At 42.0% G+C, this 14,260-nt stretch overlaps 1 protein-coding gene across 3 annotated transcripts in view; it reads right to left on the reverse strand.

Moving 5' to 3' along the window:
• Positions 1-14,260, reverse strand: part of SPPL3 (signal peptide peptidase like 3) — a 147,654-nt gene that overhangs the window by 25,378 nt on the left and 108,016 nt on the right. For all 3 annotated transcript variants that reach the window (XR_012155127.1, XM_073313427.1, XM_073313428.1), the window contains 3 exons: positions 5,307-5,426; positions 2,838-2,916; positions 854-966 (listed from right to left, as the gene is read on the reverse strand). Coding sequence is in view for 2 of the 3 variants with exons in the window: in XM_073313427.1 (XP_073169528.1) it covers positions 854-966; positions 2,838-2,916; positions 5,307-5,426 (312 nt within the window). In the remaining variant the exon portion in view is untranslated. The remainder of the gene's footprint in view (positions 1-853; positions 967-2,837; positions 2,917-5,306; positions 5,427-14,260) is intronic.

Genomic DNA, 14,260 nt, shown 5'->3' on the forward strand with positions numbered 1-14,260 from the left:
TATCATGGATGTAAAAAGGGAGGTGCTGCAGATAATCACAAATGGATGAGGAAAGGTCTATTGAGATGTGATCTATGCCATGAAAAAGTTTGAGAATTCATTTTAAAACTATGTGAAAAACAAAATCAGGTCTACTGACTTCAGACTGTCTGACCCTTTACTCAAGACACGTCTGCAGGAGCAGGAAACATTTATATTTTAAATATTAAAATTAAAACACTATCCCATTCATGTCTATCACGAAAATCTGTACAATTTACACAAAATCAGAGGCACTGAAAAAAAGAGATATTCAGAGAATGAAGGAGGAAAGAATTGTGTGGAGGATCACTTGTATATTTAAGCAGAATTTTGCTTTCTTAACTATTAACACTGAGGCTACAACTTCATCACTCCTGGCCAGACCAGCACAAACACCGTTTGCTGGTGGAAGGCAGGAAAGAGTCAGTACAGTTCCTTTTCCTCACACATAGCAGAATCCTTCCATTACTGCTAGAAACAAATCATCTCCACTAGCTCACATTGATTTAAAGCGGCTTGTGTTGCTGCCCACTGGGATAATTTTTCCTTAAAGGTATCCAGAAGTATAAAGAAGTGTTAATTATATAAATCCTGTTTTGCAAACAGACAAAACCCCACCACATTACTGCAATGTGAGTTAAGTGCACAACTTCAGTATCTGTACAGACTCTCCATTAGCTTGCCACATATTTTACAAAGGTTTGCCAAGTGCAGTCTAACATTTTACTTGTATGACTCAGGAAGGCATCCATGTTAGCAAATTTCACCTGGGCCCTGGCTTTGTCAGTTAATATATATAAACTGGGACTTGTCCCACATTTCACATACTTACCATCCATGAGGAGCCAGTGGCCAGTTAGGACCCAGATAAGGACAAGCATGACAGACAGGGAGAATGAGAGCAGTTCAGCAGCAGTGAAACGTCCACAACAGCCAAAGGAAATCCTGGAAACAGCACACTATATTAGTTCAAAGATTTAATGCTTTCCATTTAAAGAACAGAAAAACCTCTGGCTCTGTTTGGACGAGGCTCATAAGTACTAATATTCATAAAAGATGCCAGACAGACCTGAAAGGGAAGTTCTCTTTGCCACAAAATAGGTACCAAAGGCAGCAACAATAAAGGCTTTCTCCACATTTAAATAACTTGCCTAAATTCGGAAGCGGAGGGATGAAAGGGTTAGTATATGTTAGTGTACGCAGATTTAAATCAAAGCAGTTTAAATCACTGATTTTAACCATAATTTAAATCAGCAAGCAGAACACCTTGATTTAAATCCATTTTAATCCTGTTTTACATTTGTATATAGCTATTTTCCTAAAGAAAGGTTTATTCTCATTGATTAGTAAATATTAAAACATGTTTATTTGCAACTAAATAGAACCTTTACACTAAATTTGGTGCTTCATTTTGCTAAATAGGTAGATATACTATATCCACACATTTATTTAAGCAATTATATAGTTTAATTTACATTTATTCAGATTCTTAATTTTCACATATTTTATTATGTTAGAAATTGGTAACAATGCATTTCATATTTACTAGATTTACTTTTTGTGATTTGTATCAACTTGGATAGAAATTAGAATTCACTTAAAATACATACAAAAACAATTTTAAAATGCTTTTTTATTAGTTAAATGAAGGTATCTCAAATGTGTTGGATACATTAAAAAGTTTAGCATTCAAAGCTAATTACTAATCAAATGAAGTTTCTGTAGTTAGTAAGTAGAAATTATTATTTCTGGTCATCATGTACTTCAAGATTTTAGAACTAGCAGATCTCATCTGCTCACAGCTAATTTTATTAATAGATTGGAAGAGGAAAACAAGCTCTCTTGATTTTTCAATTCCCAATTGGTTTCTTAACTTTGAATTAACTAGTCATTGAACTAACTTAGTAAAGTGAAATGAAGAAAATATTCTCTCTGCACATGCAGAACAGAAGACAGATAGAGAGATTAAAATAAATCTATGTATCATGGGTCAAAAGCAGGCTTAGCACTTCAACAAATGCTTGCTCAAGGTGCTTAACTAGGTCAGACTTTCTTTAAAACTTCAGCAGCAAACATGTACTGTTTACCTTCAAAAACAAATTCACTATACTAAATTAAAATATTTTAAAAATTAGGCCTTAACACAGGCTGTCATAATTTCAAATTTATTTTTAGAAAGGTCTCTTCTAAAAAATAAACCTGTATTTAATTTAAATAAACTGATTTAAATCACAAAAAAACAGCAATTTTTATCCATCCTGGTCTATGTCCATTTAATTCTTGGCTCTTCTGCTGAGACTTATCAGGGTTGACTATCAACTGATACTGAATATGAACGGTTTTGCAATGCAGACTCCTGTCCGCAAGACCTGCAACTCATTTTAAAAAGGGCACTAAACAGCTGTCATTCATGTTAAGGTGGCTATTGCACGGTCACTATAGTCTTTGAAACATCTAGAGTTAATGACCATAATGCAACTGTGGTAGCGTAATATAAAAGTCCAACCCCAGCTCCTAAACACAATGAAATCTCACCCAAAGCAAGCCAAAACTTCTGAAAAACACTGAAGAACACTAATCCCCTACAATAGTATCATATTTCCCATGCTGGCAAGTGTGCATGACAGGCAGAAATTGTGCTTCCTAGTTTCAAAGTGGGAACATGGTTTTGGCAAAGAGAACCAGAACTTATACAAACAATCAGCACTAGAGCCCTGGAGTTAGTGCTAGTAGCAGAAACCCCAGTTAAAAAAAAAATCTCATTAAGAGAAATAAATGCATACAAAAGAAAAGCAAAAGATTTATCTAGTCCTTACTTGTTTTGAGGAGAACAAGGTCGTGTTAAATACTGGCACATCGGGAGCAGAAGGAAAGCAAAGGCTATTGTTGCAAGGACTAGAAAAAGAGAAAATGTAACATTAGTACATTCAGATCCATTTTCTACTGTGTGCAAACAGCTCCCAGTCTGAGAAAGCTTTGTGACACTGTCTTATTAGTGTATACTACAACATTTAAAATCCCCTCTTCACAGAATCAGCTTGAGGGTAGAGGGGTCAATTTTTGCTGTGTGTAGCATATTCATGGCTCTGCCAAACCGGAGCAGTAGGATGGACCTTCTTACCGATATCTTGATCGGCAAACAGTGTTCTGAAGAACTGCAGAAGTAGGGTCAAAAGGCCACTATAAATTTTTTCCGAAGTCAAAGTGTTGACATTTGCTTGTATGCAAAAATCTAAGCTAAAGCAGTTTCTGAATTCTTAGAAGATGTAGCCTGCAAAGTTGAGAGGCTTGCTGGCCTTCAATTCATTGATTTTAAAATCTATTTGTAATGCCTTAATCAATAAAAACTGGTAAAGGGCAATGTGGAGAATTAGGGCTAAGTTAATATTTAGTTATTTATGCATTACACTTAAAAGAAACTATCCCTACGCCAAGGAGTTTACAGTCATCATTAGATAAAATTTGACTTGACACAGAAAGCAGGAAAAGGGTGAAAATGTGAAGGGGTGGCACTGCCATAGTAAAAAAGAAAAGGAGTACTTGTGGCACCTTAGAGACTAACCAATTTATCTGAGTACAAGCTTTAGTGAGCTACAGCTACGAAGTCATATGGCTACTTATTTGCTTTTTATTTTATTTACTATGGTTACCAAGTTAATTTTTATACACATTCATTCAAAATGTACAAAAATCAAAGTAATAGAAATGTAGTGTTGGAAAGGACCTTGAGAGGTCTTCTAGTTCAGCCCCCAGTGCTGAGGCAAGACCAAATATACCGAAACAATTCCTGACAGGTGTTGGTCTAACCTGTTCTTAAAAACCTCCAATGATGGGAGATTCCACAACCTTCCTTGAAAGCCTATTTCAGAGTTCAACTATCCTTGTAGTTAGAAAATTATTCCTAATATCTAATCTAAATCTCTTTGCTGCAGATTAAGCCCATTACTTCTCGTCCCACCTTCAGTGGACTTGGAGAACAACTGATCAGTGTCCTTTTTACAGCAGCTCTTAACATATAACCCCCCCATCCACTAGCCAGCAACCTTGCCAAACAAGGAAATTAGGTTAGTTTGGCATGATTTGTTCTCGACAAATCCATGCTGGCTGGCTATTCCTTATAACCCTATTACCCTCTAAGTGCTTACAAACTGTAATAATTTGTTCCAGTATCTTTCCAGGCACCCAAGTTAAGCTAAACGGTCTATAGCTCCCTGGGTCCTCTTTGTTCCCCTTTTTAAAGATAGGTACTATGTTTGTGGTTCTCCAGTCCTCTGGGACCTCACCCATCCTCCATGAGTTCTCAAAGATAATCCCTAATGACGCTGCTTCAGCTAGTTCCGTAACCACCTTAGGGTGAATTTCATCAGGTCCTGCCAACTTGAAACACATCTAATTTAACTAAATACTCTCTTTAACCTGCTATTCCCCTATTTTGGCTTGCATTCCTTCCCCGTGTTAATATTGTGTTAAGTATCTGGTCACAATTTACGTTTTTAAGTCAAGAATGAAGCAAAATAGAAACACCTTAGCCTTCTTGATATCGTCCATTATCAACTCTCCTTCCCCACTAAGTAGAGCACCTACAGTTTCTTCATCTTTCTTTTGCTCCTAACGTATCTATTGAACCTTTTTTATGGTCTTTTATGTCCCCTGCTTGAGGCAACTCATTTTGTGCCTTAGCCTTTTTGATTTTGTCCCAACATGCTTGTGCTTTTCTTTTGTTCTCATCCTAGGTAACATGGCCATGTTTTCACTTCTGATTTTCAGGTAATTAGAAAGCTCCCAATGGAGCCATACTAGCTTCTTACTATTTTTTCCTATCTTTCCTTTGCATCAGGATAGTTTGCTGCTGTGCCTTGAATATTAAACAAGGATAAACAACAAAAACAATAGGGAAAAGACCAAAAGAACTCTCTGAAATTAAAAGCATTGAAGAAAAAGAAAAATATGAAAGTCTGGATTCTGAAGCACTGCTATCCACAGTTATGGGCATTAATTTATAATGTACGCATACATTTTATTTTTAAAAGTTCCTTCCCCATCTCTCAAAAAAATTGGCCAATTCATCATTCAAATGATTTATCAGACTCTCCACATAATAAATTTCTTTAAAATAGTGTAAGTGTAGAAATACAACCTTTGAGAGTTGTCAGGTCATAACATATTTTTCATATACTTGGATCACATGATCCATAAATGCATTTCAGTTCATAGTGACAAGACTCAGAATGCTTAACATTTCCTGTTTGAGACGGATGAACATGAATAGAAGAGAACGTAGTCACCTGCTGTGCATATCGTAAAGACTACTTGAACTGAATCAAAGAAGAAGAACATGACTAGGAGAGAAACAGATGCTCCAATCGGAAGGAACAGTGCCTGGGTGGAATCGATGGTCTGGATACCTGCAGGAGAAAGAATACAACAGGTTTCATTTATGAAAGAATATAACAGGTTTCATTTATGGGATTTCTCAGCACACATACTAAAACAGAATATTGTATTTAGATCTTCTCCTAGTCTGTTTTTGTAGTCCAGTTCCCAAATGTATCCAAGAACTTTATAGTGAATTTGGTCATTATACTGCTGACTTAAAAGAATACGGATTCTGAGATACCCATTTAATTTCAAGGAAATACACCAGGGCCTAGCTACAGTACTGAATGCAAAACTGGTTCTTCAACTAAGACTTACTACTCTTTCACAGGGGCTAGGTAAAGAACAGCAGCAACAGCTCTATGGAGCCCAGGGAGAGGGATGGATGGGGAATGGTGGCAGTCTGTGCTCAGGATGTTGTTTGTGACTATCAAGATATGACAGCAGGTTTAGCATTAATTGTGGTAATTTGATTCCCAATCCCATCTCATGTTTACCATACTATTTACCTTAATCAAGACAAAATCAGTGTTGTCGAAGATTTAAAGGAATGGCGTTATCATGTTAGAGTTCTAAAACTCTAGTCAAGATGACAAAGCAAGATGTTCTTTAGCCAGGGCTAAACTGGTTGAGTTAAAGGTTGCTTTAACTTGACCAGTTTAGCATACGCTAAAGAACTTCCTTGGTCTTAACTAGAATTTTAGAAGGTGTTCAACTGTGTGAGCTAGCTCAGTTTAATACCACACCTTTAAATCCTATTCAAGAGAAGGCCACTGTGCATTTATATAGCATTCTTTGTAAGTCACACAATAACTTACAGAGTAAAAAGCTAATGATCAAGTTTTCAAAAGCACCTAAATCACTAAGGGTATGTCTGCACTGCAATTTAAAACCCACAGCTGGCCCTTGCCAACTGATCCAGGCTCACAGGGGTTGGACTAAGTGGCTGAATTCAGGCTCAGGCTGGAGCCTGGATTCTAGGACCCTGTGAGGTGGGAGGGTCCCAGACCACAGGCTGCAGCCTGAGCCCGAATGTCTACAACTTAGTCTCAGCCCTGTGAGCCCAAGTCAGTTGCAAGGGCCAGCCACAGGTTTTTAATTGTCGTGTAGACATACCCAAAGGTAATTTTGAAAATATTACATAATATGTACCGATTTAGCGGACTATTTAAATATAGACATAAATTAGTATAACAAGTCACCTGTAAAATTTATTCTTGAAAGCAGACTCTCTAAACATGGAGCATAAATACTAAAGGTTTTAAGTCTGATCCACTCAGTGACATTAAGAACATATCATATGGTACGGTGAAAGATATGTTGGGCCCTATTAAGCTTAATGATCACTAACTTTAAAAAAATCAATACAGAATTGTACAGGGACTCAAAAAATAATTTTTAAAAACAGAAGTAATCTGTTGAAATAGCTTGGTGCCAGTGAGAATATACATGGCACCATCCTAAATTAACTGGAGTCTAAGAATCAGACTTCTGGGAGATGAGAGAACAAGGTGGTTACTGAAATGGGGCTTTGATAAAAACTAAAAATAGTGTTTAAGGAGTTCCCAAACTGTTTTTGGCTGGGACCCCCATTGAAAATATTTCAGGCTGTGATGACCCCCGCTCAAAAAATGACAACCCCTGCATACCATTCCACCCTTACTTCTGCACTGCTGCTGGGGGCGGTGCTGCCTTCAGAGCTGTGTGCCTGGCCAGCAACCCTTGCTCTTCAGCCACCCAGCTCTGAAGAGCTTGGGCTGTCAGCCAGAGTACAGACATGCGTTGGGGCTGAAAAAGCTCACGACCCCCCCAACCCCATAACCACCTCACGGGCCCCAGTTTGAGAACCACTGAAGCTCTTTGGTTGTGATGGCCTCAATCCATTATTTTGAAGATGACAAAACAGATGAGGAATAAAAAGAGGTTGCTTGCCTAACCCTAAATTGGAGTGTATGGCCTCTGCAATCCCAGCACCAGTGACCCAGGAACCTTCCACAAAGCAGGGCATGTTGGCACCCAGAACAGTAAGCCCGGAAATAGCCTTCCTCTAGGTAGATAAGGCATTCTTTGTGGAGTTCAACTCCATCATCTTGAAAAAGCAGGACACTGCTTTAAGCCAGACTTCTTAACCCAAGCAGCAACTGTGTGTTAGGTACAGCAGTCCAAATTCCAGACCAGAATAAAGGCTTCACAACAGTACAAAAACAGAACACACACTAAAAGCCACTACAACACTCCTAAAACATTAAACTATAAAACACTTAAAAGTTTTGGCTGAAAAGCCAAGCTAAGTTTTACATGCAATACATGAAGGCAACTTATGGAAAAAGATTGGAGGCTGTTGGAACCCACAAGACATTTTATAGGTTCAGCTCCACCAATGGTATTTGTGCGTTCCCAACAAACACAGCTTTCTAGAGTGTTTCTGAAACTATGCTCTTCTGGGTTATTCATATCTCTTAAGTGTGAAAATGCAGATGCAATTCTCAAAGATAGAACACTTCAAGAGGTTAATGGGGGGGAAATGTGAGTGAGATAGCATTGTGAACTTGATCGTATACCCATGTTGAATGACTTCCAGGACCCATTTGTCCATTGTTGTCACACTCCAAGCTGGTAAAGAGAGTGCTGAACACACCCCAAAGGGAGTGGGTCAGGTGCACAGTGAGAGACAGTGGTTGGCAGCTCCCTGGTTGCATTCAGAAATAACGCTTCCGAAAAGACTTGAGTATGAGATGCTGGAGGTTGTGATGAACCTTCATAAACAAGCAAGGGAAATACAACCTAGATGGAGCTACTGTAAGGTGGGTGCAATATTGGTTAGAAAACTGTTCCCAGAGAGCAGTTATCAGTGGTTCACAGTCATGCTGGAAGGGCATAATGAATGGGGTCCTGGAGGGATCAGTTCTGTTCAATATCTTCATCAATGATTTATATAATGCCATAGAAAGTACATTGTGACAGGGTCGGGCCAGATGGCTATAGGAGAGTGACAGATTAGCCCCAGGTTAAGTAGGTCCCTTTTCCCTGGGTAAGGTAACAGGGAAGGTTCCAGAAAAATCAGGAACATTCTGGAAACAATTAAGGCAGACAGGCTGATTAGAACACCTGCAACCAATCAAGAAGCTACTAGAATCAAGTAAGGCAGGCTAATCAGGACACCTGGGTTTAAAAAGGAGCTCACTTCAGTTTGTGGTGTGTGGGAAGAGCTGGGAGCAAGAGGCGCAAGAAGCTGAGAGTGAGAAAGCGTACTACTGGAAGACTGAGAAGTACAAGCATTATCAGACATCAGGAGGGAGGTCCTGTGGTGAAAATAAAGAAGGGGTTGGGAGGAGGCCATGGGGAAGTAGCCCAGGGAGTTGTAGCTGTCACACAGCTGTTACAAGAACCACTGTAGACAGCTGCAAACCACAGGGCCCTGGGCTGTAACCCGGAGTAGAGGGCAGGCCCCGGTTCCCCCATCCCTCCAACTCCCTACTTGATACCGGAGGAGTTGTACTGGACTGTGGGTTCCACCAGAGGGGAAGGTCTCTGGCCTGTTCCCCAATCCACTAGGTGGATCAGCAGAGACTGCAGTGATTGTTCTTCCTTTCCCAATGCTGGCCAGTGATGAGGCTACCTGAGTGAACAGCAGATTTGAGCCACGAAAGCGGCCAAACCAAGGGCTGCCATGAACCTCTGAGGTGAGAAAATCCGCCAATAAGTGCAGGACCCACCAAGGCAGAGGACGAACTTTGTCACGACACTTATAAAGTTTGCGGATGATACCAAGCTGAGAGGGGTTGAAAGTACTTTGGAGGATAGGATTAAAATTCAAAATGATCTGGACAAACTGGAGAAATGGTCTGAACAGGATGAAATTCAAAGAGGACAGATGCAAAATACTCCATTTAGGAAGGAACAATCAGATGCACACATACAAAATGGGGAATGACTGCCTAGGAAGGAATACTGCGGAAAGAGACCTGAAGGTCATAGTGGACCACAAGCTCAATATGAGTCAACAGTGTAACACTGTTGCAAAAAAGGGGAACATAATTCTGGGATGTGTAAGCAGGAGTGTTATAAGCAAGACATGAGAAGTAATTCTTCCGCTCTGCTCCACACTGGTTGGGCCTCAACTGGAGTATTGTGTCCGGTTCTGGGCGCTGCATTTCAGGAGAGATGCGGACAAATTGGAGAGGCTCCAGAGAAGAGCAACAGAAATGACTGAAGGTCTAGAAAGCACGACCTATGATGGAAGATTGAAAAAGTTGGGTTTGTTTAGTCTGGAGAAGAGAGGACTGAGAGGGGACATGACAGCAGTTTTCAAGTACACAGAAGGTTGTTACAAGGAGGAAGGAGAGGAATTGTTCTTCTTGACCTCTGGGGATGGGACAAGGAGCAATGATCTTAAACTGCAGCAGCGGAGGTTTAGGTTGGACATTGGGAAAAACTTTCTGTCAGGGTGGTTAAGCACTGGAATAAATTGCCTAGGGAGATTGTGGAATCTCAGTCAGATTTTTGGGAACAGGTTAGACAGGCGCCTCTCAGGAATGGTCTAGATAGTACTTAGTCCTGCTGTGAGTGCAGGGGACTGGACTGGATGACCTCTCAAGGTCCCTTCCAGTCCTATGATTCCATGAACATGGAGGACTGGGCCATTGGCTCTTCTGCCGCTTGTGAGGAGACTCATAGGACCACTGGTGGAAGAATTGGGGAGCTCTAAATTGCTGTGTTGGAGGCGGGTGATAGAATTTGTGTTTGGATGCTGGTGTGTAGATACCCAGTGATCGAAGAGTGGCACTGGAGTCTTTGAGGAGTGAGGGGAGTCATCAGTCCTCTGATTGAAGAGATGAGACTCATCGAAAGGGAGGACCTATATGGTGGTCTGGACCTCCCTCGGGAAACCTAACAAATATAGCCACAACTCCCTGCACATGATGATCCCTGTAGCCATTGTGTGCAAAGAACTATCTGCTGTGGCCGTGGCCTGGAGAATTGTCCTCACAACTAACTTCCCCTCCTCTAGGGTAGCCTCAAAGCAGGCTTAATACTGCTGGGGCAGTTTGTCTGTGAAGTCAGCCATCTTGCTACAGCTAAGCAAGTCACACTTGGTGAACAGAGCCAAATAATTGGAAATGCAAAATAGAAGGCTGGCAGACGAGAAAACCTTGTGATGCAGAAGGTCAAGTCCGCTGCGGTGGAGCATGGGCAGGGCTTAAAATTCAGCCAGAGCTGTCCAGAGTGGAGCTCCAGTAAATATTTTCAAACCTGTGGGAGCCGCAGGCTCCAGGAAATACTCTGAGAATTTAAGCCCTGAGCGTGGATGTTGCTGCCGGGCCCGTTCCATCGCTATCTAAATGACAAGGGAATGAGGAGTGGTATGGGGAGGGGTGAGAGAAGAGAAACTCAGATCCCTCTGAAGGCACATAGTACCTCTTCTTTGCCCCCTCGGGGGTGGGTGGGCAGGTACCTGGAGTGTGCCATACAATAGGTGCTGGTTGAAGAACACCATCTTTGATTGCTAGAGCCACTATGGCTGGTACTGAGGCATGCAAGATTTCGTGCAGCTGGTGCTGCTTGTCTTGTTCTTCCGCCAGTGAGATGTGAAGGGCATCCATCATCTTGAACTTGGTGGCAGCCATCCAGGGCTGAAGAGGGAGTCGAAGATATAGGAGACAATGAGGGGAATCACTTCAATTCTGGTGGTACTGTCAGAGTTGGACTAAGTGGTGTACCCTCCAACAGCAGTTCTGAATGCCTATTGATGACTGTTGAAGGGACAAGATTGGAGACTTTTCACAAGCAGAGTGGGAAGATTCTGATGGCAGATACTGTGACCACGAAACCCAGTAAGGCCAACCAGGCAGATTCAGTGATTGCTGCGGAGGTCCCCAACGAGCAGGATACCAAGGACCCCATGGCTGGGCAAAGGGAAGATATTGCCATTGAGTCAGCAGGACCTTAGAATAGTCACATCAGCAGTGTGTTGGGAGGTGGGGGAGGCACCGACGCTGCATTCCATCCAAGTCTCAGATGTTGATAAGTCAGGGCCCGGTTCAAATGGTGGTGCCATAGGGACTGGCAAAACCATGGGAGCCATTGGGGAGCAGGGAGGGACACAGCCCGAAGGAGGCAAGGCTAATGTACGGGACTTACTCTCCTAATAGGCAAAGCACTTGAAGGCATGGAGACCTCATCTTTGCCAAAGCAAAGAGTTTATGAGGCTCGGGGTCCGATTCGAGTCTTCCCCTGTGTCAGCAGCATGGACTCCACAGTCTGAACCAGAGCCAGAATGGACGACTGCCTCAGAACAAAGGCATCAGCAGTGCTGACGTGGAAGGAGTTTACAGCTCAGTGGATGGAACTGATGGATCGGACATCCAGTGTGGCTTCCTATCATGCTTGTGAGCCTTGGAAATGGCTGCTTCTTCGTGGCCAGAACTGGACGGAGGACCATCCTTCTTGGGTCTGGAGAAAGATTTACTGCCATGGTTATGTGTATGCCTCCTTGCCTCACGGCTAGGCCCTGGTACTGATACCAGCAGGACTGGACTGGTGCTACTTGGTAGGAGGTGCGCTCCTCAACTGCTCAGGCTGATGTATGGGGGGGAGGGAGGAGTGTCCATGGCCTGGATCCAACTGAGGCCTCATGCTGACCTCCATGAAGTGGAGGGCCCAGTCTTCCTGGGTACATCTTGGGAAGGAGAGGCAGATACCGCATCTAGATGAAATGTGGGCTTCCCCCATGAAGTAAAGGGGAACGAGCAAGGGTTGGAGGTGCAGATCTTGAAGCCCGGCATCTTTGGCATAATCCAGTACCCAGGCATAGGTGCTGGGGTGGGGGAGGAGGGTGGCGCACGCATGACCAGTAAAATGGCATCCCCAAGTCCTTAAAATCCTAAAAACTACTTCTGCAAACAAAAAAACTACTAAAAAACAACAACTATATACAGAAATAAAACAGTCTTTTCTGTGTTATAGGGAAGTGAATCACAAGAGATGAGAGAACAGAAGAGGCTTCACTCGGACCATGTGATGCTGAGAAGAAACTGAGGGCCCTGCCCTTTATTGCCTTGGACAGAATCATGAGGTGGAGCAAGGGCACATGCGTGGACTAACGGACACTACTATTTTCAAAAATCTCAGGCTCCGAACACATGCATATAACCCTCAGTGGAATACAATATGGACCATCACTCGAAGAAGAACTATCTGGGTAAAGAAACAACATTTGTGATGAAAAGCTGGCCTTCAATGCAATATTGACAAAATAGAATGTAATAGGTGCACACCCAGTCTAATGTCATAGCTGTGTCCCCAAAATATTTACAAACATTGCTACATGCAGAATCAGGTAGAATTACAGGATTTTAAAGGTGAGGTTTTAAGGCTGACGTACCATATACCACAGAGCAGTGCTTCTCAAGCTACCTGTTGTGGGGGACTGGCAATTTTTTTTTTTCCAATGTGCACGCAGACCGGCAGCCGATGGCTCACGGACCGGCATCGGTCCGCGGACCACCACTTTGAGTAGCACTACCATAGAGCACAAGAATGATTGTTTTAATTTTCGAAGATATGTTTGAATAGGTTGCTCACTCAGATATATGGTATCACTAGTCAAGATTTCCATGCTTCAAAACACATTAAGCCCACACGAAATCTTAAATCAACAACTTAGTTTTCAGTCACCAACATTTCAGTGGCCTTTCAAAAAAAAAAAAGCAGCATAAGGTAGGGCCTACCAATAATATCCACAGAAGTAATGTCATCCACATGACATAATTATTTACTTTAAACCCCAAGGATCTGTTATTTCAAAACAGCTGGCATAGTCCAACAGAAAAATTAAAGAATCCAGTTGCTCTGAATCTAGACATTACCTTGGATGATATAAAATGGTAGCAGAATTGTACTATAAATAGACATTATGCTGATGTGAGGAGTTGGGACCTATCAATTCCCATGTTCTAATCGTGCCTCTAATAATTGCCTTCCTCAAGGCAAGAGAATATAATTTGTGTGCATTTCAAATTCCCATATTACAATAGTTACACACCATAACCCACCTAAAAGGGTTGTTATAGATCAACAGTGTGCCCTTGTTGTCAAGAAGGCCAATGGCATTTTGGGATGCAAAAGTAGGGGCATTGCCAGCAGATTGAGGGACGTGATTGTTCCCCTCGATTCGACATTGGGGAGGCCTCATCTGGAGTACTGTGTCCAATTTTGGGCCCCACACTACAAAAAGGATATGAAAAAATTGGAAAGCGTCCAGTGGAGGGCAACAAAAATGATTAGGGGACTGGAACACACGATTTATGAGGAGAGGCTGAGGAAACTGGAATTATTTAGTCTGCAGAAGAGAAGAATGAGGGGGGATTTGATAGCTGCTTTCAACTACCTGAAAGGGGGTTCCAAAGAGGATGGATCTAGACTGTTCTCAGTGGTAGCAGATGACAGAATGAGGAGTAATGGTCTCAAGTTGCAGTGGGGAAGGTTTAGGTTGGATATTAGGAAAAACTTTTTCACTAAGAGGGTGGGGAAGCACTGGAATGCGTTACCTAGAGAGGTGGTGGAATCTCCTTCCTTTGAAGTTTTTAAGATCAGGCTTGACAAATCCTGGCTGGGATGATTTAGTTGGGGATTGGTTCTGTTTTGAGCAGGGGGTTGGACTAGATGACCTCCTGAGGTCCCTTCCAACCCTGATATTCTATGATTCTATGAATTAATGTTTACAAAGTGCCCTGAAGATGGAAAGCATTTGTATAAGCACTAAGCATTTGTAATAATGTGTTGAAAGATGATGATGATTTTGTGAAGGCCAAAACTATAACAGGGTTCAAAAAAGAACTAGATAAATTCATGGAGGATAGGT

The sequence above is a fragment of the Lepidochelys kempii genome, chromosome 15 (assembly GCF_965140265.1).
Source record: "Lepidochelys kempii isolate rLepKem1 chromosome 15, rLepKem1.hap2, whole genome shotgun sequence".
NCBI classification, from domain to species: domain Eukaryota; kingdom Metazoa; phylum Chordata; order Testudines; family Cheloniidae; genus Lepidochelys; species Lepidochelys kempii.